This window comes from Mercenaria mercenaria, chromosome 16, assembly GCF_021730395.1.
Source record: "Mercenaria mercenaria strain notata chromosome 16, MADL_Memer_1, whole genome shotgun sequence".
Taxonomy (NCBI): domain Eukaryota; kingdom Metazoa; phylum Mollusca; class Bivalvia; order Venerida; family Veneridae; genus Mercenaria; species Mercenaria mercenaria.
In genome coordinates, this window is record NC_069376.1 from 12,455,490 (window position 1) to 12,472,001 (window position 16,512).

At 33.0% G+C, this 16,512-nt stretch overlaps 1 protein-coding gene across 3 annotated transcripts; it reads left to right on the forward strand.

Moving 5' to 3' along the window:
• The first annotated feature begins 5,239 nt into the window (after nucleotides 1-5,239).
• Nucleotides 5,240-16,273, forward strand: LOC128549471 (uncharacterized). 3 transcript variants are annotated; one of them, XM_053526114.1, is made up of 15 exons: nucleotides 5,240-5,296; nucleotides 5,962-6,084; nucleotides 6,587-6,658; nucleotides 7,021-7,080; nucleotides 7,642-7,701; nucleotides 8,072-8,119; nucleotides 8,526-8,608; nucleotides 9,515-9,617; nucleotides 10,104-10,196; nucleotides 10,491-10,562; nucleotides 10,848-10,903; nucleotides 12,370-12,516; nucleotides 12,932-13,009; nucleotides 13,281-13,438; nucleotides 13,960-16,273. In XM_053526114.1, the coding sequence occupies exons 1-15, from the start codon at nucleotides 5,246-5,248 to the stop codon at nucleotides 14,040-14,042; spliced, it is 1,287 nt and encodes a 428-aa protein (XP_053382089.1). In that variant the 5' UTR covers nucleotides 5,240-5,245; the 3' UTR covers nucleotides 14,043-16,273. The 3 variants fall into 3 exon arrangements, with proteins under 3 accessions (XP_053382089.1, XP_053382091.1, XP_053382090.1); XM_053526116.1 differs by lacking the exon at nucleotides 13,281-13,438; XM_053526115.1 differs by lacking the exon at nucleotides 12,932-13,009.
• The last annotated feature ends 239 nt before the right edge of the window (nucleotides 16,274-16,512 follow it).

A 16,512-nucleotide genomic window follows, 5' to 3' on the forward strand; every position in this document is an offset into this window, starting at 1 on the left:
AGCTTTATAATAATCTTTTTTTCAAATTTTCTATATTTTTAAACAAAAATTTGTTGTCAATAATTTTTTTTTAGAATTTTTTTTTTTCTTGAAACGACACAAAGGGGGCGAATGTGAAACTATTCCTTTGATAAAAATGTGTTATTAATTTCTATTAAACCTTGTTAAATACGTCAAACATACTGTTTTTTACACTACATTTTTTTGTGCGATTTAATTTTTGTTCCCATATTATTTTTCACCGCGTCATCATAATTAACATTTTTTAAATTTAGGTTAAAGCAGATCACTTGATAATAACATTTTAATCGCACGCAACTTTAGAAAAATTCTGTTTGAAGACTTCACTCACTTTTCAAAAATAAAATCAATGAATTCCAAACAAAAGATATTGTTCTCTTTGTTTGATATCATACAAACGTTTGACTTTACCTTTCTTGTCACAGGGGGTATATTAAGTCAGCAAAAGGCATGGTCCCCGGGATCAAAAGTCATGAAGTTTAAAGAATATATAGCCTTTGGATTAACTAACAATATTTGAAATTAAACAAAAAAAGTTCAGCCAAAAACAATCTGGTTTGAATAAAAAATGTCGGTATGAAAATACTTTTAAATAATTTCCCCTTTTATCATTTTTTAAACGTTTACATCAAAACGATTTGGGATTGTTTATTTAAACTTTTCTAAATGAAATAAATAAAAGGGTCTTTCTTTAGACAAAGGGAAAATTCATTCCTTTACAATCCTTTTTCATTATTCTTTCACTTTTTTAATACCTTTTATTTTTTCTTACACTTAATTCTTACGAATACTTCGCGCCCAAGCAATTTACTGACCGAGTAGTTAAAATTTTATAAATAAAGCTAAAAATGGGCTCTTTAAATCAGAACAAAAACGACACAATGCTTAAAAACCAAAATTTCTGTCATGATCATGATAGGGGAATTTTTTTGTTAAACAATCGCGAAAAATAGATTTGTAGCTAGTCATTTATAAGATTTTTTCAGGATTTTGAGATTCGAGATTGAAGTTTTTTTCTTTTGAAAAATTTAAATAAAGTATTAGAGAAAAAAACGCCAATTATCTTAAACAAATGGGGGACAAACAGTTCCAATGGAGGGTAGTCGACATAGTTGCACCGCCTAACTTTAGAAATCACTTACAGCTGCTAAATTTTCGAAAATCGACACCCTTCATCTTTAACAGTTTCTTTTTTTTTAAGACTTTTTAAAAGTTCTTTGAAAGGGCCTTCTTTTTATCGTACCCTGATTAGAAAACGATCACATAAACCTGCTTTGTTAAAGGAAAAGTCCAGAAACACAAAGTTCGGCTTCACTTCAATCAGGGGAGCAAACTAGGGAAAAAGGGGTGTTGACAGATCAAAAAAAGGGCAGACGTTGGAAAGCGGATCTTGCCAAGAATGATTACGTAGAGACAATTGGTAAGAAATATCATTTTATATATCTCGGTTATGATAACGTTCCATTTTAAATTGCGAACATATCATTTTTCTAGACAGGTCAAAGTTCGGGTTTCTTTTGTTTCAATTAGGGGGACTCCCACGATAACATTTTAAAACGAGCCCACTGGGCATCTTCTATATTTCATTTTTAAAAGAAGTCTATTTTTGTTATACCAGATTTCATCAACAGCATGTACCTATGTATTCGAATACTTGACAAAACACGGGGCACCATTTCAATTTTCCTGGTGCTACACCATAATTTTGGGTCAAGATTTTTAGTGTTTCTATACTTATCGTCAAATGCAAATATAAAACAAGAAGTATTGGAAACAGAGGGAAATCAGGAGAAAGACGCCTTTTATTATTTTCATATAAAGCGGAAAAACACAAATTTCCAAAAAAAGACTTACCTTTAACCTCGGGGCGGCAATGTTTTTGCCTTTTCGACCAGGAGGCCACATCCGTGCAGGTTGACCATGGTCGCACTGTTTTCTATAAGTCCTTTAAAATTTTCAGTGAACCCCCTTGGAATGTAAAGGGATGCCAAAAATTAAAAAAGAAACAGCCCATTTTAATTTTTAGGTTGGGGTTAAAAAAACATTTCAATAGCGGTGTAACTCTTCTTACATAGGGTACACGATTTTTTAAATTATACAAGCTAAGTTATGGTTTCATGCGGAAATTTTATAGAAATTTTTAAAAATACAATTGGGAACTTTCTTAATAGAATTTATTTTGTCCGCTCATTTTTTCCGCCGAAATAATTCTGGAAACTATTTTTAAAAATGCGAATTTCATACAGAACAGCTCAGCGTGTGACTCGAATTCAGAGAACAGAACTGATTTTCGCGATATAAAATTGTTGAACGTCCATGCAACTGGGGGTCGTTCCCCAAATAAATCCGAAGTTTTTGTCAATTTGGGACATTTTTAATGAACTTATTGCCAAGCGTTGTCTACATTTCAATCAAGAGTGACAAAGTGGATATTTGACAGACGACATAACAAAGCACCTGATTTGTACGGAGAAATTTCTTAATTCACTTCAGTTATGGACGCAAGTAAAAGACGTGGGATTTTGGATTTTATCAAAAAACTTTCCCTTTTCCAAAGGGGCAATTTTGATACTTCGTAAAAAGGCGCAAAACTTATGAAACCGTCTGAAACATTTTAAAAATTTCCAAAAAAATTTCGGCGTATATTTGCAAATTTTTTTAAAAGCAATTGAAGCTGTTTAGTTTCAGTTAATGACGCATTTTCTTACTTTTTTTTATAAATATTTAATTTTTTAAACGTAACTTGTGTTTTAAAAACTTTTTTTTTTAGAACACATGAAACCCTCCAAAAACCTTTTTCTAAGTACCGAATTAAAGGTTTTTGTCTGGTCAACCAACATTAGTCTGACGTTTTCGTTTTTTTTTTGGGACTTATACATGCATTAATTTTGACGTTTTCTTGATCATAATGTAAACTGTTTGATATGTTACATAGGGTTTTGAAAAGGGACTGAACGTTTTTTTTGCATGTAACTGATTATTATTTAATACTCTCAAATTTTAAAAATGCGAAAATACTATAAAAATGAAACCTTTAAAAATCTGTCTGTTTCTAAATATTTCGTTTCGCACTTAGACTGAGATCAGTTTTTTCATTGGCATTGTCGTTTTTTTTAACTCAAAACCTTTGGGTTAATGTTTTCATTTCGGGGCAACCAGGCATTTGACGCTAGATAATTAGTCTTTTAATTTTAAAATTTAACTTCTAAATAAAAAAGACCCAATTAAAGGTATAACATTTTTTACAATGTCGATCTCGATTAAGCATAATTGTACCTTGGTTAAAATTTTACATTTTTATAATATAAAAATTAAAGCTTCTCAGAATTGTGCTGCGTTTTTTTGACATTTACAATGTATATATGTTATGCTCTTTAGAACTGGGCAAATAAAAGATAAATTATTAAAAATTTCATAGAAATGGATCGTTTTTTCAAACAGAATACCTGAAAGTGCAAATTGTTACCACCTTTAAGATACAGAAACACCTTTTTCTGCCATTTTATGTTTTCAAAACGAAATTCAAACGTAAAAATCAAATTTTTTTATTTCTTTGGAGAACAAAAGTGTTTAAAGGGAGGGAGCAAAGTACTGTCCTTTTTTTTTAACTGGGTTGCCTCGTTTTAGACATTTATCCGACATCACTGCTTGAACTGATATTTCATTGTAATCAGGAGCATACATACAAAAATTCAATTATATACACTTTTTTTTTAAACAAATCCACTTAAAATCGCGCTACGGGGCCAATTAGGGGATCGTCAGTAAAAATTTCACACAAAACACGATACTACGATGATAAAAAAGTCAAAAAAACGCAACCCCGTATTTAAAAATTTCAACAAAAAAAGATGAAAAGTTGAAACTGCGACGGTGAAAAATCGAAACAACGGGAACACGATGGGAAAAAAACCCATATATTACGTGTTTTCATTATTGTTTTTCATTTTTACCATCGTGATTTCGTTGCGTCGTTGTTTTAAAAATTTAAATAATAAATTTTCTACATTTCAATATCAAGATTTGACTTTTCATTAATTTTTTTCTTTTTTGCGATCGTAGCGATATTCCAACATCTTTGATTTTACTTTTCACCACGTTTTTTCGACTTTTTCGAATCGAGTTTCGACTTTTTATCAACGTATTTTTCACTTTTTATCACGTAGTTTCGACTTTTAACCATCGGGTTTTCTGCTTTCAAACATCCGGTTTCAACATTTCAACACATCGACTTTTTACCATCGTATTTTTTTGTATCACTATTCAACAACAGGTTTTGTTTTTCGACTTTTTTCCCTCGTGGTTTCATCGTTATATTATATTTTTGTAGAAAAACATTTACAACGATGATAAAAGTCGAAACCAGATAATGAGAATAGAAACAATATAGGAAAAATTATCTTCATTTTTTTTGAAGTATGTTTGATCGACATAGATTATTTCAACGCAAATTAAGATCAAAATTTTTTGCACAAAAGAATATTTACACAGAGAGAACCAAAAAAATTTGAGGCGACAAAACCTTTTAGAATTTTTTCAGAGACGTTTATTTACGTCAGTTAAACTTCTTTTATATATTATGTTTTAAAAACATTGGTAGAAAATTATTCTCGAGCTAAAATTTTGAAAGAAACGAAATTTATTCAAAACTTAATAAGAAAAACATTCGTTGTATCTTATTTTTCCTTTTTTAATTAAGCATGGTGGAAGATAAAATACCGGTATCGTAGTTTTAAAAAGGTGCGGGGGAATGTCGCCCCCGTTAACTAAAATTTTTGTAAACTCGGGGAAAGCATTTTTCCGCCTTTAAAGTATTTTAAACCGCACCTGCGGATTCTTAAAAAAAGAGACAAGATTTCGAGTTTTCCCTTTGGAACTGGTTTTTTCTCATACAGAAAATCAAACATTATTTTCTGTAAGTATCTTAACAAACGCTTTAAACAAAAATACAAACAAGTTTTAAGTCGGAAAACAAAGCCGGGTTCCTTGGCAATAAAACGTCAAAACCATCACTTATCAGCAGTACGGGGGAATTCTTCTTTAACGACCGTTTATCAAGAAGGGATTTACCCAAAATTTTAAACCACTTTGTTAACTTTTGATTGAAATGTGTCCGGGAACTTCGAGAGGGGGTGGGAATCAATCATGTTTTGCACCCCCAACCTTTTAAACATTCAACCTTGAGCAATTATCATAGTATATGTTTGCGCTTTTTTCAGACTTTATGACTGACTGCTGCCCGAAATGTGGTTTTGTTATAGAGGATGACAACAAGGTACACTCAAATTATACTCCAAAGCTATTTCAATGGCCATATCTTTGTCATTCATGCATGGACTTTATAATAACTACGCATGAATGTATGGCACAGTAAGACAACGTGTTGCGCGCAAGACCTACCTCTGTAGGTCAAAGGTCCTAAACTCTAACACCGGCCATAACTATTCATTCAAAGTGCCATCGGGGGCATGTGTCATCCTATGGAGACAGCTCTTGTTCTTTATTCATTGACAGTTTTTGCTGGGCTGTGCACGAATATATCCGAAAGTCTTCGAATTTAATGCAAGATTGACAAAACTGACCTTCAGTTTCAGTGAATTTTAGATGATTGCTGTAACGATTGACATTGTTTGAGGCACCTTAAGGGTACCGATTAAAAGTAGCCCAACAGTGAAAATATATTCTGATATTTTTCACTGTGAAATTATCAAATATAATTTTCACTTATATCTCACTTATATCTCAGTATATCACCCTAAAGAATAAGATAAAAAAAATAGCACCACCTTCAGTATTTTCAGGCCATATAAATTATATATACTTTTAGAACTTACTTTAGTACAATTTGCTTGATTAATGGTGTTTTGGGTTCAAGAGATGGACTTTGCATAACCATAAAATTTCACATGTAGTTAAACATAAAAAACTGTTTTTATATAGATGCAATGCGGGAATTGCAGAAGGATGTACCATTTCAAACCATACTGTATTGAAGATTCAGTTGTAGAAATGCAAGATGAAGACGAGAACTTTACTTGCAAACTATGTGCTTTGAATTTTTGGGTAAGTATATATTCTGTCTCTGAACAATGTTAGATCTTAACAAGAGAACTGCAAGCAGTGCTTTTCTTGTGTTTGGATCATAGATTTATATTAAAATTATCAATGAAGAGCTATTCTCACATATTTATTATATTTTTGTTCTTGGGCAGTGACAATAAATAAGGATTTTGCAGATGTTATAAAAAGGCAGCACAACCATCTTTCTTAATTTCTATCTTATACGATGTGCATTTTGGTGATACACTACAGGTGATTGTGTCTTTGTATTGACTTGGAATGGTGTGCAATTTCTTTTGAAATTTGTAAACAGCCTCTGCATTTTACATTTTCATGTTCTTGAATAATAAACTTTGTCTTAATACAGCTTATATACATGTTTTCATTTTAGAGGTAATAATTAGAAATACATTAAACAAGTCCATGTTTTTGACTGCATATAATAGTATTACAGTGCTCAGATCACCTTTGTACATAGCATAATTCATGTTTACCATATTTGCAGCCCAAAGTACACCCACAAGTAACCAAAGAGGCCTCTTTAGAACATACAGTTCATTGGACTAGCAAAGATGAGGTAAAATCATGTATTCAGGAAAACATTGTTTGCAACTGAAACAGCTTTGGAACGGTTGCAAGTAGACAATATTATGTGTAGTGTTTCTTACCTTTATGTGTGTAACATTTAAAATATGGAGTAAGGTATTAATTTCGAATTTTTACCCGTTAATTAATGGTAATATGCTTTAATATATAATACTATAAATAATGTAATGAAAATAAGCAGATAGGGTAGATACCGCAACGACTCATAGTCTATAATTATATTACAAACTCACTTTTCTTGATTTGTCACTGGATTGACATAAATGAAGAATGTTATTTTGGAAGTAAAGATACATGTAAGAGGACTCAGACAGACTATTCATGCTTTTTCAGATACAGAAGAAATTAAAGGAATGCAGACAGTTAGACACTGATGTCGTGTTTATTGACAATGTAATACTACATTATAGTTCTTTCATCTCAGTATTGTTTTGTTTTGGGTTTAACACCATTTTTAGCTCGACTATTCGAAGAATAAGTAGAGCTATCCTACTCACCAATGTAGGAGTTCTCGCCCCTGACCTGGGAAACAATTGTCATTTTAATGTCATGTAGTGGGGGCATCTGTGTCCCATGGACACATTTCTAGTTTAACAGTATTTCAGTCTTGTAACAGCGGGCAGTTAACCTAATCAATTTTCCTGGATTCTGTACCAGTACAAACCTGTTCTCCGCAAGTAACTGCGAACTTCCCCACATGAATCAGAGGTGGAGGACTAATGATTTCAGACACAATGTCGTTTATCAAACAGTCACAGAGAACATACGCCCAGCCCGAGGATTGAACTCGCGATCCGTAGACCAAAGGGGGAGGGGAGGTGTATAGGAGTGAGCTTTGAAAAAGAAGTTCAAAATGTATACATCTTTGGGATACATGCACACTTATACTTAGACATACCTGGAAACTTACTTTAGACAATATGCCACAAACAACTTATTTCATTTATCTTATAGATAGAAACATCAACAGGCTCGGGGGACTGGTCTGCAAAGCAAACAAAAGTTGATGAAAAGGTGAGCTGCTTTCCAGATGATATTCTTTTTAAAAATGCATCTAGGAAGAAGAATTTGTTAAATTAAATGTTAATAGAAATTTTAACATTTTCCCTGAACTAGTTCAAAAGATTTCACCTTAAACTCAGAATAAATGAGTAGTGTTGTAAATACTTTTCATCATTTATGTAACAGGAACATATATCAGTGTTTAAAAAACGTATCACTTCATTGCATTTGAAAAAGTTTACAGATGACATAATTTGAGAACTATCTAAGGTACTTTCCTCATTTTTAAAAAACAGATAAATGGAAATCAATAAATGATCTTGCAGATTGACTCTATAGCTATTGAAAGGCATGTTGGTAATTCTAAATATATCAATTTCAGACATCTCCAGTATTCAGCCACAGGAAGACGAGACTTCTTAAAAGGAAGGTATTGCGAACTTTAATTGCCTTTGAAAATATAATTTAGGGGGGGTTTTTTGTCGTCTGGTAGAGAGTATCAAGTGACATCTGGTCATAAGTCTGTGCCAATATTACATGTTTGCCTAGAGGATTGATTTGAACTTGATACCAAGAAAGCAAACAACAATTCTACTATGTTTCATTTTGTTTGAATCATTGCTGCCATTCAGGCATCAAAGTTACTAGTAGTGCAGATTGTTATTAAATTTACCACATCAATTCAGGTTACTTAATACCAGACTTTATACCAAACAAGACAATTACATAAATACTTACGTTGTACCATTTAGCTTTTAGCTAAACCTGTTGTATACTGGAGAGTTTGCAATGTTGTGTTGTTATATTATATTGAAATGGAGATATTTCTGTTGCAGAGACAAAGGTCCTCATTCATATATCCCCCAGTTACAAAGAAAAGCAGAACATATTGTGTATGTAATACAGTTGATGATGGCAGGTAAATGTCTAAATAAAGATTAGAAATACATATATGTTTATATTGGGAAGTTGCTTAAACATACATGTACCATCAAAGAATACCATGCTTTGAGTAAGAATGGCACCACAAAGTAATGAATACTCTTTGATAATTTACAACTTTGTATTGTCATAAATTTGAAAAAAAATACGATTGTTACTACAGTGGCGAGATAAGGAGTGTCATCGTCAGCTTGATAATAGGATATTAACTTGCCTTTATAACAGGTTTTTCGAAAGGGTCCTTTTCTTCTTGGTGTTCTACAGTAAGTCAAATAGTTATCATCTGATCTTTATCAATCTTCATGAAAATATTTGTGGGAAGGATATCTTGGGCAATCTTGGAAATATGCCTAGGCACTTCAGAATTATGGCCCTTTATTTAACAAAAACTGTGGAACTTTGGCTTTCTGCTATAAGTCGAACAATTTTCATCCAATTTTAATCAAACTTCATAAAAATGGTAATGGGTGCATGACATTGTCAAGTTCAATAGCCAGCAAAATCCATCAAGGCACTTTAATTGTGCTCCTTTATTTCATCAAAAATTGTGTAAATATAGCTAGTCTGTTTTCTAATTCAAACAGTTCTCACCTAATCCGCATCAGACTTCACGACAATGTTTAGGGACATGATATTTTAGCCATGTTTCATATTCAGCTAAAATAACTTAAACTGCTGTGATTGAAATTCTGCATTTGGATGAGCGTATTTTGTAGCATTTTGACATTCTTGTTTAATTATAACTATCCCTTTCAAATTCTTAATTATTTTTGGTTCCTTATAATCTGCAATAGTACTAATGATTCTGTATAATGAAAACAAATCATTTACAGTACATACTTAGATTAAATAACAGAAAATTTGTATTTTATTGTTTTGCAAGATTGTACTGGAATTGTGACTTATGTGAAAAATGGTATCATCCGAGCTGTCTTGGCCGCGATGACAAGGAGGAACCAGAGGTGTTTGTCTGCAACACTTGCAAGGTAATTATAATTTGTCTACTTTTTATCACATGTCCACTGTATCTGATAGTACATGTCTGTAAAAGAGTATTAGAATCTGCAGAGGGATTTGAACTGACATCATTGCTGTACTCCTGTAGATGGTGTTGAAAAAGACTTGCATGAAATGCAATATTCAAAACAGGTAATTTGCAAATTTTAAGTTTTAGAATGCTGGATTGAATGTTTATGCTTACAATTCTCAATGGATTGTGAAATTCTAGTAAATAAAAAACACATTTTGCCTTCTACATAAACATATTGTGTATTAATCCTCAGAAGTGCATCATAAACATATTGTGTATTAATCCTCAGAAGTGCATCATAAACATATTGTGTATTAATCCTCAGAAGTGCATCTGTTTGAACAGTGTCATTTGTGACCAGACACTCTCATAACATGTATATAAAGATTTTACTAAAACCTTTAAGTAAATCTATAATTGCATAAATTATACTGTCTTTTAGGATGCTGAAAGAAAAGGAGAACAGGATGACACTAAAAGAAAAGGGGAACAAGATGACAAAGCTGTCACATATGCTATTCCAGATATAATAAAAGTATTATTTTCTTTGTGTTATTTCTCTGTGTGTGCAGGTGCGCAAGTGATTATATGGAGTTGTGAAATAAAATGTCAAACCTAGATAATGTTTAGTATAGATCACCAAGGTGTATTTTTTTTTAAGGTTAAAGTTTTTCTGCAACCTTTGTTTTTCTGTCATATCTTTGTTACTATTGCTTATATCTTACTCTAACATCACAAAGCATTGGACAGCATATAAGCAAAGCATGTGCATTAGGTTCTTTACTTGTTAAACCTGTTTCTCAATGAGTATGTGAATGAATTTTTACAGAGGTTGGATGAAGAAGAAGATGCACCAGATGAGAGTGACTACTTTGTTGATGCAGAGACTGCTTGTAAACATGTATGCACAAATCTCATTGATGAAACTATAAATATTTTTAAAATCTTCCTATGCCTCTTTTTTTGTAAAGCTTCATGAGAAGCATTTTGTACTGTAGTTTCCAGTGAAATATCGTGTTCATTATCTTAACATGCCTATTAAATATTCAAAGAAAAATACTTAACTAGCATGATGTCTTTTAGGATGTCCAGTAGCACCAGCTTGTATGCATTAATATTGAAGAAATCTATCAATCGAACTATAATAATTGCAACACTACCACAATATTTTGATGATTTTTTACAGATGGAGGCAGCCATAACAAGAGCAAGTTTCATAGTTTCAGCAGACAAGAAAAACAGGTTCATAAGTTGTTATTACAGTTGAAACTTGAGTACCGGTACTCAAACTCAGTCAAATTATCTTTTCAGTCTCCTAAGTTCTCCTAAATTTGATCCTGTTAGACTTTTTAGCTCGATTATTCGAAGAATACTCTAGCTATTGTACTCGCCCTGGTGTCGGCGTCACACCTTGGCTAAGTTTTTGCAAACAAGTACATACAGCTATCATTTAAAGGCATTTAGCTTTGAAATTTATTTATTCTTTTTCTAGGTCAATTACCAACCTCACTGGGTCAAGTTCCATAACTCTAACATGTATTTTGAGCAAATTATGCCCCCTTTTGGACTTAGAAAATTCTGGTTAAAGTTTTACATGCAAGTTACTATCTCCAAAACTAATGCAGATATTGAATTGAAACTTCACATGTGTCTTCGGGGTTATAAAATAGTTGATAGCACCAAGTCCCATAACTCTGACCTTCTTTTTTTTGCCAAATTTTGCCCCCTTTTGGACTTAGAAAATTCTGGTGAAAGTTTTGCGTGCAAGTACATACAGCTATTACTAAAAGGCATATAGATTTGAAACTTATTTTTTCTATTTCTAGATCAATTACCTACCTCACTGGGTCAAGTCCCATAACTCTGACATGTATCTTGGCCAAATTATGCCCCCTTTTGGATTTGGAAAATTCTGGTTAAAGTTTTACATGCAAGTTACTATCTCCAAAACTAATGCAGATATTGAATTGAAACTTAACATGTGTCTTCGGGGTTATAAAACTAGTTAATAGCACCAAGTCTCATAACTCTGACCTTTATTTTGGCCAAATTATGCCCCATTTTGGACTTAGAAAATTCTGGTTAAAGTTTTGCGTGCAAGTACATACAGCTATTACTAAAAGGCATATAGATTTGAAACTTATTTTTTCTTTTTCTAGATCAATTACCTACCTCACTGGGTCAAGTCCCATAACTCTGACATGTATTTTGGCCAAATTATGCCCCCTTTTGGACTTTGAAAATTCTGGTTAAAGTTTTACATGCAAGTTACTATACCCAAAACTAATGCAGATATTGAATTGAAACTTAACATGTTTCTTCGGGGTTATAAAACTAGTTGATAGCATCAAGTCTCATAACTCTGATATGGTTTTTGGTCAGATTATGTCCCCTTTCGAACTTAAAACTCTTTTGATATTTAACATTTTGGGTAATAATTTCCTGCTTCTGTGACAATATTTCGAATAGTCGAGCTTGGCTGTCTTACGGACAGCTCTTATTAATTATAAAAATTCATCATTCCAGTAAAACTTTATGGAGTGGAAGGTATCTATTGGTCAATGGGTCAAGGTCACAGGCAGGCAACACTTATGTTCCTCTGAACACTCGTTTTTAATCATTCAGTTTAGAAATTAAATCCAGTAAAAAAAATTCACATTATCAACCATACTCAGTCATTGAAATGCTTCTTCTTTTACACCTGACAGACATGGAAGGGAGTTGTTCATGGCACGGAGCAATTGCTTTCGTCTAGGTGGAAGGTCAAAATATTATGGATACGGGTATGGTGTCTTCAGTTTCCAGGCGAGGGAATGTGTGGAAATTCATCTAAAGAAAAAGTTTCTGAAGTACAGGTACATCACTTACTTCCTAATAAAATGCTTCAGTTTCAGGAGCCCAGACAGTCTGCTGACGTTATAATTTACAGAGCTTTAGCTGTATTAATGGTGTATATAGATTGAAGTTATTAAGTAGCCTAGTGTGCTGCAATACTTAATCATAGCCCTTAAAGGACTAATAGCAAGTGCATACTGAGTAGTATTTCAACCGATACACTTGAAGAATCAACATTTCATCTACTTTCCTAGAATATGGCATCAACTTTATGCTTTTAACCAAAGCAAATGCCGTCTCTCCATGCTGTTAACCAATCAAACCTTACAGTATATTATGTATGCATGTTGCATAAAAAACTTATGTATTAAAGTTTACAATCCTAGAAAATGGCTGATCAGAGTTAAATTGGCAGTAAGACATTGTACTTTTCAGTGGCATTTACATCACCAATGCGGAAATTATGGGATTACAAGACAAAAAACTACAGAATATGTTTCAGGAAGACCGCATGTAAGTGTTGTTCAGAGGCTTTTTCAGTGATTGACTTTTAGGAAAGAATTGAATATTTTCTTGTAAATATATTCTATAAGAAATAACACCTTAACTGTGATCTTTTTAAAAAGTGTTTTCTCCCTCCCTTAAGTTGCTCCATAGTGCATTTTTAAGACTGGCACGGTACATAACAGAGGTAATATGTATATGTAAGTGTTCTAGATACAACAATGGTTATTATAGACGAGTGAATTTTACATGTTTTTGTTTCATCAATGTTCTACTTCAGACTGGCAGAAATATATCTGTCCGAAGTTCTTGCAATGGAAGGTCTGGCTGCCATTTTCCAGTCTCTAACGAAGTGCGGGTATGAGGATGCAGACAAAGAACTGAAGAAGTTTCAAAACAAATCAAAATTCAAGGCACAGAAGGATGCCATAGAACAAAGTAGTTAGCATACTTTTATTGCAACCGAGTTCATGTACTGAGTTGAGTAATTGTGACCAATAATCATCCGCCCGTCATCCGTTTAAGTTATTATGCAAAAATATGTGAATAATTTTCATATCTATTTTCACTTTGTATTTTTTTTCTAGTCTCCAAATGTTAACAAATGATTCGAGCAAATTTCAGTGCTAGGCAAACCAGACAACACGTTCTCTACAATACTACAAAGGCAGTTGCAGTGACAATTCACTTTTAGCTTGATGTGAAAGTTACTTGCTGAAGTAGACTGTATAGTATCTTCATTGCATTAGCCAGAGTAATGTGAAGTATTCCAGCCAATTTACAGTGTACAATGGCTGAAGTATACACTGATTGAATGGCTACCATGGCACCTTTGATATTCACTTGGTATTTACAAAATTAATTATGAAGATATTGTAATGTGGCCATCACATGTATATGTATGTATAATTTACTGTAACAAAGTTACAAAGTTGTTCAAAAGTATTCTTCTGTTTCAGTTGCATCAGTAAAAAAAGAACTGGAAAAGAAATACAGCCCAACCTTTGTGAGCAAGACCTCCCCAGAGGATAAACTGCTCTAAAAAGACAGACATTTTCTTTCTTGTTGCATAATAACAACAACTCTACAAGAAACTCTCTTTTTTGTATTTGTCTGAATGCCAATATCTGAACATTTTCAGCAGTCTGAATACTGTCTAAACAGTGTGTTTACATTCTGAACATATAATATTTTTTTCTGAACTTTTACTGCAGTGTGTCTCATAGATTCAAAAACAAATTCAGATTGTTTCAGAAGATGAATTTTTAGGAATTTATTCTGAAATATTTCTGAAAGATTCAGAAATAAATTAAGATTGTTTCAGTTGATGAATTTTTATGAACTTTTACTGAAATGTATCAGAAAGATATAGCAACCTTAAATATCAAGTTATACCCCTAGGGTGAAAAAAGGCCACATCAAGGGGTTCACAACTTTTCTTGTTATTCAAAAGAGTTAACATTGTATTATACAGCTTGAACTCAGGTGAGCGATAAGCCCACCTTGGTCCTCAATAATATCTGTTATTATCCCCTGACGAAAGTCGGAGGGATATAGTTTTGGCGTTGTCCGTCCTTCCGTCCGTCTTTCCGTCCGTCCTTCCGTCTTTCCGTCCGTCCGTCCGGAGCCATATCTAGGAAATGGTTGGGAATATTTATTTAAAACTTCATATACATGTTCACCACTATGAGTTCTTGTGGCCCGTCAAGTTTCAGTCAGATTGCCCAAGTAACACCAGAGTTATGGCCCTTAGAACTTTCTAGTGTTAACTATATAGGGTACTATAAATATGGCAATTTCTGCATCATAACTTTTGATATATTTGACCTAGAACTATGAAACTTAAACAGAATTTAGATCACCATAATGTGGTTGTGTACACACAATTTCATTCGGATTTATGTGTAAATTAAGAGTTATTGCCCTTTAATTGTATAAAAATCCACATATTTGTACATAACAAACTTACCATTTGGTAGAATTTCATTAAATTTCTTTTATTCTTTTCCATGAACATTTATTGTAAACATGAGAAGTTGTGTACCCACACCTGGTCACCCCCTTACCTTGATCACACACCTCCCCCCCTATCCCCCGACCCCCCCCCCCCAAAAAAAAATAAATAAATAAAAAAAAATCATTCCTTATTTTAGATTTTTTTCAAACAAACTTCATATACATGTTCACCACTGTGAGGTTATGGGGCCCATCAAGTTTCAGACAGATTGCCCAAGTAACACCAGAGTTATGGCCCTTGGAAGTTTCTAGTGTTAACTATATAGGGTACTATAGATCTATAGATGTGGCAATTTCTGCATCATAACTTTTGATATATTTGACCTAGAACTATGAAGCTTTAATAGAATTTAGAGCACTATAACCTTCCAAGTTGAACCATTCCCCCACCTCACTTCTCCACCCAGTCATGCCCACCACTGATCATGCATCCTCTGCCCCCCCTCCCGCCCCCCCACACACACACAACTTCACCCTTTTTTTTTTTTTTTTTTTTTTTTTCATTTTTCATTCAATATTTATAATCAACATGTGAAATTTTGTTTCCTCTCCCGTTCCTCTTGCACCCCCACCCCCTAAAATAATAAATATATACATATATCTATATATATATTTCCATTCCTTTTTTTTTTTTTTTTTAAATGTTCAAACCTTCAGCATTACATGTTATGTTATGACCGCACAAACCTTGCCCTCAGCCATGTTCAAGATATCTTACCTGTGTTCTCTCAAGGACATCTGCTCTTTTAAGTTCAAATGTACATGTTAAACAGCAACACCTGGTGCCAAACCACTCAAAGACAACATTTCGTTCTAGTTAAACTTCAAGCTCACATTTCAATTAACTGCATTTAATTTTAAAAGCTAAGCTTATTACAGTAAGCATATCCCATTCAAAATAAATTCTTTAGTCAGGATCAAAGTATCATACATTTATTATGTACTCTTTAATTAAACATTTGTTTTCTGTTAAATTGATTTTGACTAATGAAATTATTTGCTTCTTATTAACATCCTTAACTTTTTGCCGGATATATCTTTTTGCCATTCCTCACCACAAACCCTTTCGGCGGGGGATACCAATTCATCGAATTTGCTTGTTATTATTAATAATAATAATATAGTTATGTTTATCTGATAACTGATTGCATACTTATAGTAAGTAATTACTTGGATTGCAAATAATGTCTTGCTTGCTGACGTAATCAAATAAAAATTGAATCTGTTTTGTTTACATCTGAAATATATTTGTATGACACATAATTTAAACGTATTGTTGTATATAAAAAGTATGAAAGGAAATATTTTTAAATTTCCATCTGAAACACCCGATAACGTCACGGATGGCCGCAGGAAACTTATGCAAGTGTCACATTAAAATTAATGTTATTTGTCCATGGTAAGGTCACAGATGGCCGCAGGAAGTTCATGCACGTGGCACTCTGAAATGGTCAAGACGGTCATGACACGGTCACGGATGGCCACAGTAAATTCTT

What these genes read in the sequence shown, in the direction of transcription:
- LOC128549471 (XM_053526114.1), top strand. Translation starts at nt 5,246, where the DNA reads ATGACTGACTGCTGCCCGAAATGTGGTTTTGTTATAGAGGATGACAAC. An exon ending in TATGTGCTTTGAATTTTTGG is followed by an intron (nt 6,085 to 6,586) that starts GTAAGTATATAT and finishes CCATATTTGCAG; the next exon opens with CCCAAAGTACACCCACAAGT. An exon ending in CTATTCCAGATATAATAAAA is followed by an intron (nt 10,197 to 10,490) that starts GTATTATTTTCT and finishes GAATTTTTACAG; the next exon opens with AGGTTGGATGAAGAAGAAGA.